We start from the raw sequence: 24,212 nt of genomic DNA, 5'->3' as shown, positions 1-24,212 counted from the left end.
TATATCGCCCATATTAATATTGGACTTGATCCATACCTGCCTGGTGTGTTCTTCCCAGCCTGACATCACTTCGGGGTCCGTCACCTGCAGCATTAAAAGCAGACACACTGACTGAGTATTTGGTGTAGCTCGTCAAATTCTTAAGCCGGACAGTAGTTTCTGGTAGGAACAGGATTTTCATTTTCTCCGTCTCATTTTGATTGACAGTTTCCCAATGATAAATCTGGTGGAAATAGAAAGAAAGCCTTCTGTAGATTACCGAGTACAAAATGAGCATTTCTGCCTTTAACATGGTTTAAATGCCACTATCTAATTGTTCCTGTAGGTCATTGGTGCCTGAGCTCAACTTTCCATATGAAATTGTGGGTTCTTGAGTGCAGCATTGGCATAACATTAGACCCTATAGCTCCCTCGGTGCAGGAATCCAGAGCTCCAGTGGGCCCCCTCAGCACAGATGGCAATGTGCACGGGCGGGACTGGGTTCGGGAGTGGGGGCCAATCCATTAACTTTGCAGGTGGACCCCTCAAGTTTTGGTACACCACTGGGATGTAGAAAGTGTCCATCAGTATCAAAAAAATGAACTGCTGTTGTAGAGAAACAGACTAGTTTGCATTTTGCAGGTACTCCTTACCTTTGGAAAAAAATAAATAAATAAAAAACGACAAAGTGGTAATAAAAAACAAACATAATTGTGTGTATATTATTTAAGTAATCATGAAGATCAACTGGCGTGCACTCATGTAAGAGATCTCTACTTTTGATCTTTGCTTTGGAATCATTTTTGCAGTATCGATACCACACTAGAAGCCTTGAACTGATGAAAGAGCCTGAAAGTGAGAGAACTAATACCTTGTAACCTTGTATATTTCCGTTCTGGCTGTCCAGAGGCGGCGGGTCCCAGGTAATCTCCAGCTGGCTTGCAGAAAGAGGATTCACTTGGATATTTAACGGGGGCATCACCGGGGCTAGAGAAAGAAAAAAAATCACAAAACTGTAAGCACGATTTTGTTGTCTCCTTCACTTCTGGGGAGGCAGAAAACATTACCAATGAATATCATTTGGGTGAAGTAGGCAACTAGACGAAATGGAAAAAGTTATTTGTTCATTTTGCTGTCGTGCTGGTGTCCAATAAAATAAATTGCAGCCTTTAATACAAAGTCCACAAACACATTTACTGAGTCTGCTGGAAGACAAGAGTTTCTGAGACATCACCAGAGCTAGAGAGGAGCATCGCTTCTCTGTCTTTGATGGAACCCTTTTTTATTCCAGCTCGATAAATTGTGTCTGGCATCAGGTTAAATGGACCCACCTACTGCCGAGGCTCCACGGCTGAAAGCAACTCTTCGTCATTAGGCTCCAGGGTACGGTCAATTGCCTTTGCTGCTGTACCTGTATTGTTCCCTAAATGGGCAATTCTGCTAGATATTTTAAACATGTCAATATAATCTGTTTTTCTGAAGGCCATCTCAGCCCCGCAGAGGTCAGTGCACTCGAATTATGAATTACCATTGCAGCCTGTTGCCATGGGTTGCATAAGCACTCGAAAGCGGATTTCATGGGACATAAAAGGCATGTTTATAAACGCTATGTCCATACGAAGGCTCAGAGAGGAAGCACAAAATACAACACTTACATAGAGTTATTCAGAGATTGCGTGGTTTCTTTTAATCCCATTCGTGAAACAGAGGGATTTTCAATTTTTTTTTTTTGTGTTTAGCAATCAATCCCTTTCCTTATTACATCCCTCTTCTGCTTTTTTTCCGTTTCCACCTCTGACAGCAATTGCCTACTCTTAGGGTGCGTTTAGAAAGCCGTCTGGTCGCATTATTACTGCCATTAGGCACAGATAACCTGGGCTACACTTGAGTCGGCACCTCTGGCCATCAGCGGCACAGGCGGCCCGTCACTTCCTGTGCTGCCTTCCGCCGCAGTGCGCGTGCCCAGCTGCGAAGCAGGCTATGACGAACGGTCTCTACAACGAATACTGAGACTGAATGGAACTGGACATATCTAGGGTGGATCCTGCTGTCTCTGCTTTCCAGACAGAATTTGTGTTTAGAGAGAAAACCCACTGAGCACCGTGGGCAGCGTCGGCCCTCTATATTTGTTTCTTTGTTACTCCACGCTGAATGACCCCCCCTGCCCCCTCCCGACTGTTATATTATAAAAGAGTAATTAAGAGCCACTCAGCTCGACACCAACTATTTGTCGTGTTCCTAAATGTGTGGTTTACATATTATTGCTGCCCACCCCGCCGTTAATGGAAATGTTAATAACTAGAGCCAGGTTGTTGTGACAGATGCTCGGGCTCATTATCAGAAATTCTTATTTACCGCTCCATTAAACGACAGCATCTCACCCAAAAAAACACAAGGGAAAAAAAAACAATTCTATGAAAACGAACTGGTTGAATTTCAAGAGCCACATTAATAATCCGAAGCATAAATAAAGGTAATGATTTTTTTGCACATTTCAGTGGCAGGTCGATTGCAGGGCCGCTGTTGTATGGCTGAATGCGAAAGTCAAATATAGGCAGACATTGTTCCAAGACCATACGGCGGCACTCGTGCATTTACTTGTAAGTATCTTTCAATAAACATGAGGGATAGAGGTGCGCGTGGGGCAGGGGCAAACAGCTACAGCTGCGGAGCGCATATCAATCCTCCAGCGGAATTGGTGCGTTGCCTTTCCAAAGGGTGGCGCGGCGGTAGAGACGAGTGTTCCAGAGGGAAGAAGAAGCAGGGCTGGGAGGAGAAGCAGCCAGGGCATGGTAAAAGGTGGAGTACGGAACACAGAGAGTGACCCTGAAAGGAACACTGAAGGTAGAACAACTGCCGGTGTTGCCCGTTTAAAAGTAGTCTCAATACTGACTCCTTATGGCCCTGAATTATCGCTGTGTGAACCTGGACTCTGGATGAGTCAATTTTCTACTGGCTAAGGAGTTCTGTTAGGTAAAGTATTTTTCCCTTCAAATACCGATGTAACTATGCAAAGTTAGTTTTGCTGCCCAAGCTTTCATTGACTGACATTTTTGCACAAGTGTTGACTCATGGAATGTAAGGCTAGACTCTGCGTTGAGAACCGCGCCTGGAGCACATTCTTCTCAACTCTTGCTGAAAGTGCCACCATCCTCCACAACTGACTGGATAATTAGCAAAAATTTCACTCACAAAATGAAAGGGGCGAGAGGTACAGTCATCCCTTGTCCTCCCAAACAAATATCCTAACACATAAAAAAGGGAAAGAGATGAACTAATCTAAAGCAAACTCAGCACCCTCTGTAGGAAACCCCAAATGGTTTTAAAATTGCCCTCACCCAGTAAACAGTGGTATGCTTTATCATAGGGTGTGTTACAACACTCTGGCGCAGACAACACTCAGGGTGGAGCAAAGTATATTTTTGGAGTCAATACCCCAGCATTACAAGGGATCCACTGTGCAGAATAAACTTAAAACTACCTAAGAAGGTACCCTCCTTAATTTATTCAGGGCCCCCTTGGCAGGGTTAAAAACTGATTTGGGGTGTACCTGGGTAATTAGTGTTCTGTCCCCCTTTCTGCTATCCTCAACATGTTTCGGCCTTCCTACTGCCACTATGGGTAATTGGCCTTGGTCAGGATTCAGATCCCTTACTTAACTTCACTCAAGACCACCCCACCTCTCTGCCAATGACTATGTGGAGGTAGGAAATCCATAAACCACCATACTTGCCAATACTGGTAACACACCTAGGAACAACCTGAGTTTCACCGTCATTTCAAAACCAGGGAAGGAATGGGAGTGTCGCCCTGTACACAAACATTCTTCAAGGATCTGACACTGCCCATTATTGCCACTCGCTGTCACCCGATGGCAATTTTAAAACTACTTAGTGTTTTGTACATAGGGGGCTGAGTTTGCTTTAGATTTGTTCTCCTCTCTCCCTTAAGTAGCAAAAATGACATCAAGCACTGTTTTAATTCAACTGTGTACCACAATGATGGCCAATACGTATTTCCCTTTAAACTCTCTCTTTCGGTCTAGTGCTCATGCCTTTTGAGTTTACTAAAATTATACATGCAGTATATTTATTTATAAGGGTTTTCAACCAATCCTCTTCCACTGGTCTGTTATTGTGTCATTCACATTTCTCTTCCACTTACTACAGCATTGGGTAATGGCCCATTAGCTAACTTCATTGTGAGTGACAGCATTCTCCACTTTCACAAGGAGCACATTCACACACAAACTAATTCACTTATGTGCCAAAGATGATTATGGCAATGTGTGCTTTTTGATAACAGAGTGTTTCTTTTTTAGATTTATGATGGGCAGACAGCTTTTCCTACAATAATGTTTTGCAAAAAAAGCATGTGAAATACGAGTACTGGCAAACCCAAATGTCTGGTGGCGAACACCACACCTACTGGCTTTGTCAATACTTGTTCCCAAACTGGAGATGGTGTAATATAGTCTCAGATAGTGAGTAGGAAACAAAGCAGACAACATCTGTTAAAAACTAAATGCATGCTTACTTCTGAAACATCAGCTGCCAGAGAGGGTTTCCAGCAGAAGAAAGTCAGTTTCTACCCCTAAATGAAGTCTATACCCATGCAATGTAGTCTATACCCACCCAGGTGTCTACCTGAAAAAGTAATTTTATGGGTGATCTCCTTCCAGTTAAGATGCAGGGCACATTTTGCCTAGTTCACAGCCCAACTTTCTGAAAAACAAGGTGCTTTTTGAATCGCTTATAATGAGGGAAAATATATTTTGTCTTTTTGGGGCAGTTCTTATAACTCCAACATTTGGAATAAAAAGGAATAAGTGCATAATAATAATCAGACAGCACAACATTATCTCTGATGTGTAAAGGGATGCAGCTCAAGGATAACAAAACACCATCCATTTAGAAGTTTAGGCGTCACAATCTGGTTTGCAATAAAGGTCTCATTTTCTCGACACACTACCATTCACCCTGCTACTAGAAGAGATTGCTCAGGGTAGATGCTACGGAGACCTATCACATATGACTCAAATAAAGCTATGCTTTCTTTTTAATCTCCAGACATGAAGATTCGAGTTTGCCAAGTTTGGGTAGATAAGCATTTCGTTAGTCCTGAGAAAGGAAGGAAATCTTTTACGGAGATTCAAAAGATCAAGTATATTTTGCCAGAAAGACTGCCAAACTCATGGTGCTTTACCTTTCAAAGCATTCTGAGTAGAATAGGTAAGCATGGTAAAGGCTACTGAAGAAGGAAATACTAGTTGATGATGACTGTATCTCTCTTGTGGAAAACTGGTCATCAGGTGGGGCTTTCAATCTGTTCTAGGACTATGCTGGAGTTTTCACTCATGCTTTACTGATGTCCCCATGCCCAGAACATCTATTTTTGGCACAGTTTTCTTCTTCTACAGTATAATCTGCTGAGACACCAATTACTTTGTCTATGGTTTAAACACCACAGATTCAAAGCAAAACATTTTTGATCCCCACCCACTCTTTTGTTCACAACAGTGAACTGTTGTAGTTTGAGTGTCAGGATTCACACCGATCAGCCTTGCCCTACGGAAAGGAATGCCAACAACACTAACCAAATGACCTTAACTACAGGATCTTTAGGTCCACTCTGGTCTATTCGGCATTGTAGAGCCCAATGATTAAGCTGCTGGCTAGTAGAGCTCTCAAATTAGGATTACATGTCACTGTGGTCACTTGAGGCAACTCTACTAAATAATGCCCTGCTTGCCGCAAGTTCTATTTGCTCCTACTGCAATAGGGATTTTTTTTATATGGGCTGGTAACTTCAGAAAGTTGATAAGTTTGCATGGGATTTGGTTCACTGGATCCATGTAATGCCTGATGAACTGGATGCTTTGCATTAAAAGTAGAAACTATAGAAAAGGGGATACAAAATGCAGTAAGTGTAAAGTTGTACAATTGAAAATAAGGATACAGCAGTTTTACCACTAGTTAGTGCTACTTGTTGGAAATGGGGCTTTAGTTGGCAGCCAGTTTACACCTGTCCAAGTAGGGAGCCTCATTCTAGTCAAGGTGAGTGAGTGACACTCCTAAATTAACCCCTGGTCACCTCCTTGGTAACTTGGCAGGAGCAGTAAGGCTTATCTCAGAGGCAATGTGTTAAGGATTTGTACTCACACAGAGTGACAAAGTGAAAACACCACAAACGGACACCACACCAGTTTAGAGAAATAGCCAATATTGATATAAGTAAAACAAAACCAACACAACAAAAATCCAACATACACAAGCAAAGATATGAATTTTGAAAGAATAAATTCCAATACAAGCACTTAAAAAACACAATAGCTCCAACTGGTGCTATCATGGTGTCGTGATGGAGTTGTTCCCAACAGTCCAACGCCACTCGTGGGGCAGTGTGGTGCAGTTCAGGGCTTCGCACAGACCCCAACTACATTACGGTAACTTAGAAACGTAGCAGAGTCAAAGACATGGTACGGAGACGGGGAGATGAAGCATCACTGGAACCAGTGTGGCGTCAGTTCCGTACTGCTACGTAGGAGGTAAGTCGTTGGTTCCTTACTGCCACGCAGGTGAGGTGAGGTGTTTGTTCCCTTGGCAGCAAGATGTTGGTTCTTTACGCTCCAGCAGGGTCGATGAGTCCTGCGGGTCAAGAAACAATGAGGTGACTTTGTAGTGTCACGTTCACACAACAGGGCCACAGGCGCTGCGGTGGAGTCAGGTGTCACAGACATCGGTGATGTCCCTAGTCAGAGCTTCAGGTGAGGCCTGTTTTCCTGTGTTTGGTAGAGTTGTAAAGTGACCAGTATTTACCCGTCTGGTCGATATTTTAATATATATATATATATATATATATATATATATATATATATATATATATATATATATATATATATATATATATGTTAGACCTGACAGCCTTAGGGTGGTCACCCCTAACTTTTTGCCTGCCTCCCTCCACTTTTTGGACACCTTTTTTGCTGGGTTTAGGACTGTGCAAACTTTACCACTGCTAACAAGTGCCAAAGAGCATATGCTCTCTCCCTTAAAACATGGTGACATTGGTTCATACCCAATTGGCTTATTTAATCTACTTGTAAGTCCCTAGTAAAGTGCACTACATGTGCCAGAGCAGGTAGATTAAATGCTACTAGTGGGTCTGCAGCACTAATTGTGCCACCCACATAAGTAGCCCCTTAACCGTGACTCAGGCCTGCTCAGTTTCCCTGCCACTTCGACTTGGCATTTAAAAGTACTTACCAAGCCACAAACTCCCCTTTTCCTACATATAAGTCACCCCTAAGACAGGCCCTAGTTAACCCATAGGGCAGGGTGCTATGTAGGTAAAAGGCAGGACATATACCTGTATAGATATAGATAAAGCAAGGGTTAAACTTGATTGGGGCATCCGAAAAGGGCAAGTTTTTCAAAAGGTAAATGTTCTGCTTCGAATGTTATAATGCCTGGGTGCTTCAGGTACGAGAAATGACAGATACATCTGAATTGCAGCTTTATGTGACCCTAACACCCCACCTCAGTCCCCTTTAGAAATTATGTTTACTCTTTCACACCCTGTCTCTCGGAAAGAAGGATATATATATATATATATATATATACCACTTATTCTAAATCGAAATATCTAGGCGGATTCGGCAGTAGAATTTTCTTCAGCCAGCGTGACCTCGGTGCTTCCGCACTGCTCGAAGGATGACGCGGCAGCAACAAGGTCTTTTGTATTCAGGCTGTGTTCCGTAGGAAGCATTTCTGTTTTACAGCGCCCTTTAGGACGAGAGCAACTCTTTCTCCATCCCAGCTCCGATGTTTGCTTCTGCACTGCAGAGTGCACCACGCAACCACTTAGTGACCAGGATATCTCCGCTTTCCGAGGCCTGAGCCCGCATCCACCTTCACAATTCCGAAATGTCAGAAATGCACGAGACGGAAGAGGCGGGCTGCAAAAGCAATGACTTTCCATGCCACTCAGTGAATCATGGACCAACTGGAAAAGAAAGGCTAAAAAAACACCGCGGGTGCCACATGATGGTACCATTTTAGTCTATAAACAGGAAGAGGCTACAATTAAGGGGCAATGAAATCAGGAAGTAGGCATCGGTAGGGTCTGCACCACCGAGCTGTTCCATTACAGGTGCGCCCCTTTCTGATGACCTGTCTATCCGTCTCAGTGCTTAATCTGTTAAACAGTAAGTGCCAGGGCCCTCCTCGGGCCAGCACAGCTCGCACTACATATTGTGCCTGCCTGTGGTGCCAACAGTACCAAGACAACTACTAACAATTACACTCCTACAAGTGTGACAATTCAGTCTGTTCCAGGCCCCAGAGCTATAACAATAGCTCGGGTGACAGGTATTAGCCATTTGGCATGTATTTTGAATTAATAAACAATTGTAGTTGTGCTCATCTCTACATCGAACAGCACCACCATATAGTAGGCCGCGATAAGTGCCTGTGTTGACAAGTAAGTGCTGATGATGAGCACCAGAAACCACTGGCTCAAAGAAAGCACTGATCCATCTCTTTCCGGACTGCTGTCGGTCTACATTCCCCTATGCCACGGAGTTTGATACACACATTGTCCAGCAAGAGGCCTGTCAATGGCAGGCACTGTGCAATAGGAGACCTTGTGGAGGAGAGAGCCTCCAAGATGGCTCAGGTATGGAAACCTAATCTCACAAACAACTCCAGAAGAACAGCGAAAAGAAAGGAACAGGGAGGCTTTGGGAAAGAAAACTCATAGCTGAGTCAAACTTGGATGTTACAGCAACGAACAAAAGAAGCATAGTAAGGAAGGGGCACATATATTCCAAACAGGATACAGGGAGCACAAACAGGTTCCTGTTAGAACAGAAATATCCCAGTCCAGGTGAGAAACACAAGATTCGCAAACATCGCACTGGAAGGACTGACAAGTAAACCATTGCTTAACTTGTAAATAAAAAAGTGCCGGTGCCCAAAGCTCCCGTCTGAAACACGGTGCTACTGCATTTAAATGTGCAAGCACCGAATACGGAGGCAGAGTAATCCTGAAGCCATCTCAGGCCTCTTTAATACATTTACTGCACTTCCTGCCCCTTCAGCTCACTTTAAAAGCTTTCTGCTTTCTCCATTTGTGGCACTTTTTGTTTTTCTCTTCCTCCGTCTTTCCCTTGTGTCTTTTACTCTCAGTAAATGCTTGCGGCAGAAAAATAAGAGCCGGCCCTCAAAAATAAGTTCCGGTACCCAGCACCGGAAACCACGGGTTCCTATTAAGCACTGATGTAAACATCTAGGTCATTTGGTAAAGTCCAGACCGACTTCTCCTACTTGACAACATAGCTACAGCTGGCACATATGAGGTGGAGGGTCTGAAAACCCATTCCTCTGCTGAAAACCATCAAACAGACAAAACGCACTTCACACTTGACATTTATAAGGTTTAAGTTTGAAGGGTTGCAAGGCTCCCCCTCCTCCAATGGCACACTACCTTCTGAATATAGCCCAACACTTAAACAAATCAGATTCTGGACCAACATTTCCCAGTGAGGAGACTGCTGAATTAATCTCAATTCCATGTACGTCTGCTCAAAGTACCAAGGAACTGATGTAAAATGTGTCTGGCTCCTGGTCTGCCCATCCATGCTTGTTGAGTGGAATCTCAATATATAACAGCTCAATAGCCTTTATGACGCAAGCATTACCATGCAATGCCTTTACTACACATTGCCTTTACCACGCGTGCTGCCTTTACAATGCAAGGTAAGTATATATATATATATATATATATATATATACGTGTGTGTGGGTATATTTCTATATATATATATATATATATATATATATATATATATATATATATATATATATATATATATAAAACACAAAGGTTACAAAAACAGTATAGTTAGGTTCTGAATTTACTCGCACAAACCCAGAGAAATTCAGCAGTTATAGTTACAATTATTTAAAGTAACTATAATTTGCGGCCCAAAATAACTATAACTTGCACTGTTGCCATGTACAGTTTTTTATTCAATAATTTGACTTCTAATGTTTCATTTATATTTTTATTGACATTATAAAAGTTGTAATGAGTGCTGTAATATCTGGGGTAGATAGTGCACTGCGAGGGCGCAAGTTATAGTTACCCTAGATCGCGAGTTATAGTTATTTGAAATAACTATAACTGCTGACTTTCTCTGGTTTTCTGCGAGTAAATTCAGAACCTAATTATAACTTCCCTGTAACCATTGTTTTTAAGTGAATATCTACTTTTTTTTCAGTTCTATTTCCTAACTAAACGTCCCTGTAACCTTTGATTTTTTCAGTGAATTTCTATGTTTCTCTGCCGATGCCAGCACAGAGCAATGAGGATCAGACCGCATGGTTCTCTCTTCTCTTTCATTAGAAGCCTGAAGATGAAAGGGTATGGGGAAAAGCATAAGAAAAGATCCCTGACCATCTTATCGAAAATGTATTCCTCCATGACCTTCTCTGCAGCTCCCAGCTGGTGAAGGACTGGCATTTTCGGTTCTCTTGTGAGGTGAAGAGATATAAAGCCGGTGTGCACCACCTCTGGAAAATGGAGTCGAGGACTGGCTGACTGAGCTCACATTTGTGGTAGGACTGGCTGGTTCTGCTCAGGGTATCCGCTAGATTGTTATTTATACCCAGAAGATGATGTGCTTTGATAGAGATACGGTGCAGGAGGGCCTATTTCCAAACTCTGAGCTTCTAGAGATAGAATGTGAGACTTGGTACCTCCCAGCTTGTTGAGGTAATGCACGCAGGTGGTGTTGTCTGTTCGTATGAGTACTGATGATGCTTGCATCATCAGAAGGAATGACTTGAGTGCCAGAAAAACCTCTCTCAATTCTATGAAACTGATGTGTATTTTGAAAAGAGGAACACTCAATCAGCCACTTATTTGGAGCTTCTGAAGATTGGCTCCCTCACCTTCCAGAGAGGCATCCGTCGTGAGAATTAAATCTGGAAGTGGAGAGATGAATGTCAGGCCTAAGGAGAGATTGTTGGAGGACTGCCAGAGAAGTGCCTTTTTTCATGGTCGGAGTGATCCTAATTAGTTGTGGAATGATCCTGTTACCTGGAGCCACTGTTTGTCCAAATGCTCTTGGAAGGGTCTCATTCTGAGAGGCAGCATGAGAATGGCTGAGGACATCATTCTGAGTAATGACTTGAGGAGGCGGACAGAAACAAACGTTTTGGGACGGATCGTAAGCCAGCAATATTATGCTTTTTTGTCTCTACGGACAAGAAGAACGAGTTACTTACATTCGGTAACGACTTTTCTGGTGGATACATTAGCTACCTGTGGATTCCTCACCTCATGAATACTCCCATGGCGCCAGCATTCGACGGAAATCTTCTTACTAGTCTCTGCACGTCGACGAGGACGTCACTGTCTCGCACGCGACGCCGTCTGACGTCATACAGGCAATAAGAGGTCCTCGACGACGTGCAGACGTCAGTACCAATCATTTTTTACGTGCATGAGAACAACCAGGCAATGCAATGAAAGAGCAAGGCAACATCCATTATATTGTAAAATACACCACATTGTATGAATAACTGTAAATCTTTTTATGTACATATATATATATATATATATATATAAAACTCTCTCTTTTAAAATATATACACACACCAAGTATATACATAAAGATATATACACATATACACATATATATATATATAAATATATTATATATACATCTATTGCACCCTCAAAGACCAAGAGGAGCGCACTCAAGGATTACTTGGCAAGACCATAAAGGCAACGGGGAGGCGGGTGGGACCGTGAGGAATCCACAGGTAGCTAATGTATCCACCAGAAAAGTCGTTACCGAAGGTAAGTAACTCGTTCTTCTGATGGATACAACTACCTGTGGATTCCTCACCTCATGAATAGAGTCCCAAAGCAGTACCACGCCCGGCGGTGGGTGCCTAAATGGTCAAACCAAGAAATCCTGCAGCACTGACCGTGCAAAATGGCCGTCCCTTCTAACCTCAGAATCTAAACAGTAATGTTTTGCAAAAGTGTGAAGGGACGACCAAGTTGCGGCCTTGCAGATGTCGACCACAGGAACACCTCTGGCTAAGGCCGAAGTGGCCGACTTAGCTCTGGTGGAATGAGCTCTAATGCCCTCAGGAGGATCCTTCTTTGCCAAAGAGTAACATATTTTAATGCAAAGAACAACCCACCTGGATAGTGTTCTCTTGTGGACTGCCTTTCCTCTCCTCTTGCCCACGTATCAAATAAACAGCTGATCCTCCAGCCTGAAATCCCTTGTTCTATCGATAAAGAAGCTCAACGCTCTCTTTGGGTCCAGACGGTGCAGTCTTTCTTCCTCTTTGGAAGGATGAGGCGGAGGATAGAACGTGGACAAAGTAATTGCCTGAGCCAAATGGAAGGGTGAAACAACCTTCGGGAGGAAAGCAGCCTTGGTCCTCAACACCACCTTATCCCCATAAAAAGTTGTATAAGGGGGTTTTACTGATAAGGCCTGCAACTCACTCACTCTCCTTGCTGATGTTATAGCTATCAGGAAGACTGTTTTTAAAACCAAATACCTCAAGGGGCAAGAATGCATAGGTTCAAAAGGGGACCCCATAAGGAAAGTCAGGACTAAGGACAAATCCCATTGCGGCATAACGAATGGCTTTGGAGGATATTGATTTAGAAGACCTTTCAAGAATCTGATAACAATAGGGGATTTAAATAAAGATGGTTGGTCTGGAAGACATATGAAGGCTGACAAGGCCGATAAATAACCTTTAATGGTAGCCACTGCACAACCTTTTTGCGCCAGAGATAGAGCAAAAGACAAAACGTCCGATAGATGAGCATGTAAGGGATCAATCTGCCTCTCTCCACACCACGCAACAAATTTAGACCACCTATTAGCGTAGATAGATTTAGTGGAGTGTCGCCTGGCCAATAATATAACATCCACTACCTCAGGCGGGAGAGAGAAGGAACTCAGGTTGCCCCGTTCAATCTCCAGGCATGTAGGTGCAGACTCTGGAGGTTGGGGTGTAGAACCTGCCCCTGCGACTGTGAGAGGAGGTCTGCCCTGAAAGGGAGACGGAGCGGCGGGCACGTTGAGAGTTGGAGAAGGTCGGAGTACCACACCCTCCTTGGCCAATCCGGAGCTATTAAGATGACTAGAGCCCGGTCCTGGCGAATCTTCCTCAATACTCGAGGAATCAAGGGTATGGGAGGAAACGCGTAAAGCAACTGGCCGCACCAGGTTATTTGAAACGCGTCCCCCAACGCTCCCTGCATCGGATACTGGAGGCTGCAGAACAACGGACAATGCGCGTTCTCTCGAGTGGCGAACAGATCTACCCGAGGAAACCCCCACTTCTGGAAGATTAAACGGACTTGATCTGGATGGAGACGCCACTCGTGGTCTGCCGAGAAGTGGCGACTGAGACTGTCCGCACGCACGTTCAAAACTCCGGCCAGATGGTTTGCTATCAAGCAAATCCGATGGTCCTTTGCCCAGGACCATAGTCGAAGAGCTTCTCTGCAGAGAAGGTACGACCCCACTCCTCCCTGCTTGTTTATGTACCACATCGTGGTAGTATTGTCCGTTAGGACCTGTACCGACTGACCACGAAGGGAAGGGAGGAAGGCCTTGAGAGCCAGACGTACAGCCCGTAACTCTAACAGATTGATGTGAAAAATCTGTTCCTCTGGAGACCAAAGACCTTTGATCTCCAGATCCCCCAGATGAGCTCCCCACCCTAGAGTGGAAGCATCCGTTATGAATGTGGCCACTGGTGGCGACTGCTGGAACGGCTTTCCTTGTGAAAGATTGTTGCTTGCAATCCACCACTTCAAATCCACAGCAGCATCTCTGGAGATCTTGACAGTACCCTCTAGATCCCCTCTGTGTTGAGACCACTGCCTTCGGAGGCACCACTGAAGAGCCCTCATGTGCCAGCGAGCATGCGTGACCAACAGAATGCAGGAGGCAAAAAGACCGAGCAGACGAAGGACCTTGAGGACTGGAACTACCGCTCCATTTCGAAACATTGAAACCAAATCCTGAATATCTTGAATCCGCTGAGGCGGAGGAAAGGCCCGACCCAATGTTGTATCCAGTACTGCCCCTATGAACAGGAGGCGCTGAGAGGGCTCTAGGTGAGATTTGGGCTCGTTCACCGAAAAGCCCAGGTCGAACAACAACTGGGTTGTTGACTGCAGATGACGCAACACAAGCTCCGGGGACTTGGCTTTGATTAACCAATCGTCCAAGTAAGGGAATACTGCTATCCCCTTCCTTCTGAGCTCTGCCGCAACCACCGACATCACCTTCGTGAAGACTCGAGGTGCTGAAGTAAGACCAAACGGAAGGACCGCAAACTGGTAGTGTTGCGATCCCACCACAAACCGGAGATACTTCCTGTGTGACTTGAGTATCGGGATATGAAAGTAAGCATCCTGCAAGTCGACAGACACCATCCAGTCTTCCATGTTCAACGCCAAAAGCACCTGTGCTAGGGTCAGCATCTTGAACTTTTCCTGCTTGAGGAACCAATTCAAGATCCTCAGGTCCAGAATTGGTCTCAAACGACCATCCTTCTTGGGAATCAGGAAATACCTTGAGTAAACTCCTTGACCCCTTTCCTGCTCCGGGACCAACTCCACCGCGCCCTTTAAAAGGAGGACTTCTACCTCCTGTTCTAGCAACAGGAGGTGTTCTTGTGAACAATACGAAGGGCGGGGCGGGATGAGGGGCGGAAACTCCCGAAAGGGAAGGGTGTAGCCTTTTCCCACAACACTGAGAACCCAAGTGTCCGACGTAACAGTCTCCCATTTGGTGAGAAAATGCTGTAATCTTCCCCCTACAGGAGAGGAGTGAGTGGGAAATGGTGGAAGCCTAAGGCTGCTTCCCCTGCTGCACCCCGCCAGAGGATGAGGAAGAGGCAGAGTGCTGCTGAGAAGCTCCCCTGGTGCGGACCCTACCCCTCCCCCTAAAAGATCTATAGGGATGGGAAGAGGCAGGTTGCTGATATCTTCCCCGAAAGGAAGAGGAGGAAGAGCCACGCCCAAATCCACGAAACCTCCTGAAGAATCTGGAAGAGGCCGTGGAAGAAGGAGCTTGGAGTCCCAGCGACTTAGCCGTGGCCCTGCTCTCCTTAAACCGTTCCAAGGCCGAATCAGCCTTAGCCCCAAACAGTTTGTCCCCATCAAACGGGAGATCCAACAATGTGGACTGTACATCTGCCGAAAAGCCCGAGTTACGGAGCCAGGCCTGTCTCCTTTCCACCACAGTTGTGCCCATTGCTCTGGCTACCGAGTCGGTGGTATCCAGTCCCGTCTGGATAATTTGGGTCGCAGCAGCCTGGGCATCAGAGACAAGATCCAAAAGACCCTGGGGAAGCTCTGTAAACGAAGAGGAGATGTCATCCATCAGAGCATGAATATACCTCCCCAGGATACAGGTTGCATTGGTGGCTTTTAAAGCCAGACTGCAGGACGAAAAAATCTTCTTCGACTGCGCCTCCAGCTTTTTTGAATCTCTGTCCCCCGGCACCGTCGGAAAAGAACCAGGCGCTGACTTGGACGAACAGGAGGCCTGCACAACCAAGCTCTCCGGCGTAGGGTGCCTAGATAGGAAACCAGGATCAGTTGGAGCCGTCCGATACCTCCTGGCCACGGCTCTGTGAACTGCTGGGGAAGATGCCGGCTTCTTCCACACCTCTAAAACCGGATCCAGCAGAGCGTCATTAAAAGGTAATAGAGGCTCCGCCGCGGCTGAGGCCGGATGCAACACCTCTGTCAAAAGGTTTTGTTTCGCCTCCACCACCGGCAAAGGCAGGTCCAAAAAACTAGCTGCCTTCCGTACCACTGTATGAAAGGAAGCAGCTTCCTCGGTATATTCCCCCGGGGACGAAAGGTCCCACTCAGGGGAAGTGTCCAGCCCACTGGCCGACTCCAGTCCACGCAGCCCATTACCCGAGTCCTCTAGCTCTCCTTCCTCTAGGGCTCGTTGGTACTCCTGCTCCTCTAGTACCCGGAGAGCACGCCTCCTTGAATGCAGTCGTTGCTCAATCCGCGGAGTCGACAATACCTCCGCCGAAGTTGGAGATCGGCGCCGATCTTCCGAAGCCACCGAAGCCGCATCCGGCGCCACAGGTAACTTCGGCGCCGACTGAAGAGCAGTTGAAACGGATGGACCCACCGGAGTCACAGGCCGAAATCTCGACGTCGACGGGATGGAAATCCCTGGGGCCAATCCCTCCGAAGCCACCGGAGCGGCCACCGGCGCCGACACTGGCGCCGAGCCCACGTTCCCAAACGGGAGAAAGGGCATAAAGGGTGCCGGCCGAAGAGGCGCAGGATCACCCAAAGAAAAGGCCAAAGGCCCAGCCGGAGCACCCCCTGGAGCCATCTGTTGGAAGATGGCATACATCGCATTCAAGAATGCGGAACTATCGGCTCCAGGGGTGGGAAGAGCCGGATACTGGGGTGCCTGACTCGGAGGCGACCCCGACGCCGGCCTCGGCGTCTGCGCCGGAGAAAACACTTGAGGCTCCAATACCTCAATCACCGACGCCGGTCCAGGCGAAGTTGGAGACGCCGGAGAGAGCAACGGCGTCGAAGGATGCGGCGTCACCGTGGGGCTGACCTCCCATGTCCTCCGGTGCCGATCTGGAGACCTGGAACGAGCCTCCCTTGAATGACGCCAAGATTCTCTACGGCGCCGGGAGTCTCGATGATGCCGATGTCTTGGAGAAGACTTTTTCTTGTGATGCTTCTCCTTTGACTTGGCCATAAACAGCTTCGCCTCGCGTTCTTTAAGGGCCTTCGGATTCATGTGCTGACATGAATCACAAGTCGAGACGTCGTGGTCGGAGCTCAAACACCAAAGGCAATCGGAATGAGGATCCGTCACCGACATCTTGCCTCCACACTCACGACAAGGCTTAAATCCAGACTTTCTCTGCGACATTATTTCCACAGAGAAAGAGTACGCAGCAAGATATACACTGTAACCGCAAGAGTAACAGTTGCTCCCTCGAAGATAACCGTTTCGAATGCACGGAAAAAAGGGAACTGACGTCTGCACGTCGTCGAGGACCTCTTATTGCCTGTATGACGTCAGACGGCGTCGCGTGCGAGACAGTGACGTCCTCGTCGACGTGCAGAGACTAGTAAGAAGATTTCCGTCGAATGCTGGCGCCATGGGAGTATTCATGAGGTGAGGAATCCACAGGTAGTTGTATCCATCAGAATGCTTTGTTTTGTATGGTGTCCAGTGCTGCCCAGAGAAAATGTATCCTCCGAAAGGGTAACAGAACAGACTTTTGGAAATTGACTGTGAGACCCAGAGAGCGAAATAGTTGGAGCCAGGTTGACGTGGCTTCTGAAGCCTTCAAAGAGATGGTGCTTTTACAAGCCAGTCGTCGAAATACAGAAAGACCTTTTAACCTTAGATGTGCCGCTACTGGGGTGAGGCATTTGGTAAACACTCTGGGAGCTGAGTGGAGCACGAATGGTAGAACCTTGTACTGATAGTTAGCGCCTGCCACAGTAAAGCAAAGAAACTTTCGAGGTGAAAGTATGCATCCTGCAAATCGAGACAGGCTACGGGTTAACTTTCTCTATTGAACCTTTTTGAAGCATGATGGCTGCCTCTTTTCTGAGCAAGAGCAGATGGGATGGAAGTGATGTTTTAGGCGCATGAGGAGGTGGAACTTGGACAAACTCTAGAGTATGGACACATTTTACTATATCTAGGAACCACTTTTCTGATGTAATTTGTCACCATCGGTTGTAATAGCGAGAGATGTGTGCTTTTTTGAGTGGTAGGATAGGGGGAACTATAGCAGGCTCCACTGCATTGTCACTGTTTTCTGACACTGTCTCTGGATTGTTCCAGTTTTTTACATCTGGGCTGTTGTCTGGAGAATGCAGCTTGCGGTGGTGTACAATATTGGGGCTGCTGGTAGGTGAGGTGAAATGATTGGTAATTCTGAAGGGCTGGTACTGGTGATAGCTCCCACAAAAGGCATAGAATCCCAACCGAGTGCTCCACGAAAGTGTGTTTTCCTGTATTAGAGGGTTCCTAATGATCTGCTTCCCAAAAAGCACATCAAAGTCTAAAGGTATATCCAGAATTTTGCTTTGCACTTCTGGGCAGAATGTGGTCACCATAAGCCAACCTTGGGTCTAAGGACGGCTGCCCCAGTCAGCTGACGAAAGGCAGGGGATGTTATGTCCATAGATGCATCATGGATTTCAAAAGCTTTTATTTCTCCCTCCAGTAAAATTTTCTGTGCCTCCTGTTACTTATCCTCTGGTAGAAGGTCTAGATATGGTGCAATGTCTGACCACCCCTGGCAGTCGTACCTCCCCAATATCTCTAAGGCACTGGCTGCTCGCACCGTAGTTCCAGAGATGGTAAAGAATCTTTTGCTGATATTATCAAGTCCTCAACCCTCCTTGTTAGAAGGTGAAGTAATAGGCGTGGAAGGATTTTTTTTATCTCCTCTGTACAGCCTGGGTGATTACAGAGTCTGGCTTCAGATGTTTCAACAAACATGCAGGTGCATTGTCTGTGGCTTTGTATTTTTTGTTGACCTTAGGAAGGACTGCGATGGTGCCTTCATAAACTTCACACCTTCTTCTCATATGATAATTTATGAAGACTGCCTTCACTGTTCTTCTTGACTGATCCTTACAGTCGTAAAGGAAGCAGTCAGACTGCTTGACAGTCATATGAAGGTGAAACCTAGTTGAAGCACTCTCCGTTAGAGCGTGAAAACCACCTATGTCCTCTGGTGGTGAGTCTGCCAGCTGAGGAGGTGGAGAGAAAATTTGGGAATTATACATTCATCCGATACATTGCCAGCGGGTCTCGTATCTTGAATTTCTCCCTCTTCTGCATTGTCATCAGTGGATCTTGTATTGGCGGAACAGAAATGTATGACGGCAGCATCATTCTTGGTGTTGAAGGAGGTATAAGAGGTGGAGATGATGGTGAAGGAGGAAGTGGTGTAGGAAAGCGTGCACGGTAGTCCTGTAACATGGCGTGTAAGTCCTCCATTAATGTAGCAGGCAGTTGAACCATGGACTCATAAATGGGTTTCATATATTGCTGGATTTTGGCAGCTGCTCGCTGTTGGCGGAATTCGTTGGTATAATAACCATCATATTTCTTATCATCTACTTCCTGACATTTCACATAAAGTTGTGTTGGACTATGTGCGGGGACAAATAAATCATCCGACTCTTCTAAAAAATTAGTAGCAGGTAATGGTGATATTTGTGAAAGATCATAAAAAAAAGTGTCTGGTTAATGGTGTCATCGACAACAGCGTTGACAAATGCCAAACAGGAGTAACTTGTAAGCTGCAGGGCCTCTCATTCTAAGTGATGGTAGTGTCGACAAGAGCTTTGTTGATAGTGGCGGCAATAAGGAGCGTGCTACCGATGATGAAACAGTGAGATACGATGATGAGGTTGTCTTTGTTGTTGTCGTTGATGGTTTTGTTGCCATTCATTGACGGTGCGGTAGTCGTCAACAATGTGGCTGTCGTCCATGGTGGAGAGTCGTCATCGACGGTGACGACGTCGTCAACAAGGCTTTAGCTGGCAATTCAGGAATTACCGCTGGTGGTGTAGATGATCTTTGCTTAGCTACTGTTGACAATGTAAATTTCATTTTTGATATTGAGTTAGACAGCGCTGCAGTCAATGATGAGGAACCAGAATAAAGTTTGTGTTTTAGGCTTTTTGGAATGTAAGTCAGCCTCAGTAGGAAGTGAAGGTTTTCCTTTTTGTGAGAAGATTAGTGAGGGTCATGGCGCATTTTTTGGAAGCTTTTTTTTATGACCCTCAGGAAACTCTTGTGATCTCTCCCTCTTTTTATGTTTATCAGAAGAGGTGTGAGAGCTTGCAATATCCTCATCTTCAGAAACAATGTCAGATTTAGTTTGATGTCTCTGTAACCAAATCAACAACCTACCCTCTCTGACTTTTAGGATTCTGGTTGAAAAATTCCTACAAATTTACCAGTCCTTAACTCTATGTTGTGGGTACAAACAATATATACAGTCTTTATGAGGATCCTCTTGATGAAGTCTCTTCTTACCACAAGATCCATCTGTTGAGTCCTTTTTTAGAAGAGTCTGACATGGTGACCCAGAAACGGTTGAAAAAATATCAGAAATGTGAAGAAAACTGTCACACGATGTGCATTAGAAAATCTGAGGAACTCAGCCTCTCTTGGGAAGGTTCTACGGGGTGCTGTTGTCTGATTGGTTATAGCTCACGTTTTTTGTTTTTTTGTTTTTACAAAGGACATGGATAGAATTTTGCAATGGCTATCCATTGCATTTTAGCATATTAGTAATATACCTCTTTTCAAGTGCTACCGTGGGACTCCCAGTTCAATGCCGGCAGAGATTCAAGCATGTGAATCTATGAAAGATCCAATACTGGAGAAAATATGTTTTGGGACCCCCCTTTTTCTCGGTGCCAGCTTGACGGATCACTCTGAAACTTTCTAGACAGAGGCTCATGTGAGCAATATATTTTTTGGGAAACTTTCGTGAAGATTCGTCAACCCGCACCAAAGATATAGGCAAGTAAAAAACACAGGTTTTACTGTAGATACTAAGGGGGCTATTACGACCCTGGCGGACGACGGTAATTTGGGGAAAGGTAAAGCCAACAGGCTGGCGGTACCTTTTCCCAAATAATGACATTGGCGGTTTGGCTCAAGCCAAACCGCCAATGTACTACTCCGTCCACCAGGGTGGTAACAGCCGCTGGGCTGGAAACTTCGGTCTACAGCCAGGAGACTGTCACAATCCCACCCTCAGGATTATGACTCCACCTACCGCCATGGTTTACGTGGCACTTGTACCGCAACGAAAATCCATGGCGGTAGGCACTATCAGTGGCAGGGAATTCCTTCCTTGGCACTGATAGGGGTCTCACATGCGCCCCCCCCTCCCCAGTGTCCTCCCTCACTTGCACATTTACACACCCACACATGCACACATACACACTGATACACACACGCATACCCACATCCACCCACGCATGCACACATTCATACCCACACACCGCAACACACACTAACAGACATTGTCGCACATGCACAACACACAACATACACTTACACTCACATTCAGTCATTCACGCACGCATTCCACGTGACTCACACCCCCGTGCACGCATACAAAAACAGACACACAACACCCCCCCCCACACACACACACACACACCACCCCCACCCCTGTCGGAGCCCCCAACTTACCTGCTTGCAGGGGGTCCTCCGGCAGGAGACGGGACGCAGCACTGCTGCCAGCAGCAACGTCCGCCAGCAAAACACCGCCAGGCCTTATCATGGCTCACGATACGGTAGGTGGTGTTTTGCTGGTGTGGCGCTGCTGCTGGTAGCAGCGCCACCTTACCGCCGTCAGCCGCCATGGCCGTCGATGGGATTCTGCCAGCATTCTGGTGGTATTCAGTCTACGGTCATAATGCGGTTGGCAGCTGGTAGCCAAGGCATGTTGGCGCCCGTCGCCGTGGCGGTAGGCGGCAGTTATGGCCAATGTCATAATGAGGGCCTAAGTCCTAATTAGAACCACCGAGAAGCGGCCGACGCAAACACACCCACACACATACATATATATATTCCCTACTGACGGTCGCCAGTAGGTAGTTATAGTTAGGACCAAGTTTCCAAAGGAAAAACTTTTTTGTTTTGGTAATAACTTTGTCTGGCGGTGTTTGGTGAATCTTCATGAAATTTTCAAAACTAGTTTGCCACCCTTTTCAGCTGCTGACTTGGAAGTTTCGGGGTGATTTTATAAACAGCGGCTGAGAAAAAGGGTGGTCCCAAAAATTGTTTTACACATGCAATTTCCCATATGGGTTTCTGACATGACTACAGCCCAAACTGCTAGATGAGTTACACCCAATTTGGCAGAAAGCTAGAGCTTGGTCTAGAAAGGTATCTTTTTCTGATTTGTTGTAAATTTGTTCAGTAGAGTTATGAAAGAAAAAAACAACAATTTTGTATATCTGGAGACACAGAGGATCCTCAAACCAGACAGAACCCAAAACAAGATCTGACTGCTAGCCAACACTTCAACCAGGAAGTAGTGGCAGCCATCTTGACACTCAGACTCAGCTGAGTCCCAAGAAAAAAACATGAAAAAAAGACAGGGGGGCAGATTAGGAATACCCTGACCGCCTAGGCCTGGGGGTGGGGTCCCAAAGGAACCCCATTTAGGGCCAAAACGTTTGTCAATCTGCAGTAAAATTATTCAATAAAACAAGCGTGGTCTCCTGCGCTTGTTTTATTTATGTCCCCCAGGTGGGTCAGGTCCCAGGGGGTGGATTAATATATATTATTGTAGGCGCACGCAGCACCAGCCCTTCCCTGGGCCAATTTTGTCCCCAGGGACCCCATCCCCAGGGCCCAGCTGAAGTAGTATGCACATGCACATTTTTCTCATCCTTAATTTCACTGCAAATGTCGTAGTGATATTATCAATGATGTTATAGAAGATGTTACAAGCAAAGTTATATGTGGGTTAATTAGTGCACGGCGAATGAGCAAGTTATAGTTACCTTAATGCATGAGTTACAGCTTTAAGAGGTAAGTATAACTGCTTTATACCTATGATTTTGTGTGTGTAAAATCTGAACCTAACTATAACATCCATTTAACCTTTGTTTATTTTGGTGTTTATATATATATATATATATATATATATATATGCACATACACAGTAGGGTAAGTTTATAGAGTGGTAAGGGTGTTTTTTGAGGGTTTGGGGGGAATAGAGGTATGGGGTGGTAAGGGCATTTTTAGAGTTTGGGGTGGGTAGGGGTGTAGGGTGGTAAGGGTGTTTTTAGGGCCTGGGGTAGTGGTATTGGGTGGTTAGGGTGCTTTACGGATTTGGGGGCGGGTAGGGGTTTAGGGTGGTAGGGGTGTTTTAGGGTTCAGGAGTGGGTAGAGGTATAGGGTGGTGAGTGAATTTTAGCGTTTGGGGTGTGGGAAGGGATAAAGAGAGGTAAGGGTATTTTTTATGGTTTAGGGGTGGATAGGGGTATTGGCTGATAAGGGTGGTTTTAGGAGTGGGTAAGGGTATATAATACTAAGAGTGGTTTTAGGGTTTAGTAGAAGGTATGGGTATAGGGTGGTAAGAGTATATCTTTTAGGGTTTAGGGGTGGGTAGAGATATAGGGTTGCATAGGACTTTTAGGGGTTAAGGATGGGTAGGGGTATAGGCTGGTAAGGGCATTTTTCAGGGTCTTGGGGTCAGTAGAGGTACTGGGTAGTTTTCTTTTTAAATAGAGTTTTTGGGGTGGGTTGAGGTATAGGGCTGTAGGGGTATTTTTATGGTTTAGACGTGGGTAGAGGTATAATGTGGTAAGGGAACTTTATGGTACAGGGGTGGGCAGAGGCATAGGTTAGTGAGGTTAAAAAGGGGAATAAAATAATTTTAAAAAAGGAAGGAGGGTGGTTGGGGTGTCTGACCTTATAAAGAAAGGGTACATTTAAAACAATCTATAAAAAGAGGTAGCTACAATTACTTTGTGCATACCCTGTCACATAGTGGTGGGACCAGAAATGTCACCTAATCCTGTAATTCAGAACCTACTGCACAGGCATGCAGCCATCATAAGTGACAATCCCCCTATCCCTGTGTATTTTAGTTTCCCTCTTGAGAAAATGGTACCGACTGATATGTGTTTTTATCTGAAGGGTGTGGAGCCAAGAAGAAGGCACTGTAACATGAAAGATCCTAGGGATTAAGGGAAACAGAGTCAACACATAAGTAACTTTATCCTACTCCTATATTCTGGATCTCTCCATAATAATAATAATAATAATTTATAATCAGAAATGAGGGAGAAGAATGCAACATGGGGTGACCTAAACCTAGGCAAACAGACAAACGTGTAGCACAGAACTTCCTCACCAAAATTAGCATTGTTCTGAGAGGAAGCATCAACATAATACTGCAGAATGCATGAGGTAGCTCACATAGCTGCCTAGCATTTCTTGATGACAGGGACCTCAGCTTAGAATTCTCATCAAGGGGATAAATACAGTTAACCAAAAGTTTGTAACTCCAATAACAGTTTTCTTCCATTAGAAAGTACCTCTTAAATTAGTTGTGGATGGAATGTAAATTAAGTACAATTTACAAATATATTTTGTCCATGATAAA

General features: G+C 45.5%; 1 protein-coding gene across 1 annotated transcript in view; it reads right to left on the bottom strand.

Moving 5' to 3' along the window:
* The window catches only part of SDK1 (sidekick cell adhesion molecule 1), a 2,061,301-nt gene that overhangs the window by 208,606 nt on the left and 1,828,483 nt on the right, over positions 1-24,212 (bottom strand). Inside the window, exons 36-37 of the mRNA XM_069209963.1 lie at positions 851-966; positions 37-223 (exon numbers count right to left, since the gene is read on the bottom strand). Of these exons, the coding sequence (XP_069066064.1) occupies positions 37-223; positions 851-966 (303 nt within the window). The remainder of the gene's footprint in view (positions 1-36; positions 224-850; positions 967-24,212) is intronic.

Source organism: Pleurodeles waltl, chromosome 10 (genome assembly GCF_031143425.1).
Source record: "Pleurodeles waltl isolate 20211129_DDA chromosome 10, aPleWal1.hap1.20221129, whole genome shotgun sequence".
Classification (NCBI taxonomy): domain Eukaryota; kingdom Metazoa; phylum Chordata; class Amphibia; order Caudata; family Salamandridae; genus Pleurodeles; species Pleurodeles waltl.
This window is presented reverse-complemented; position numbering and strand designations above follow the sequence as displayed.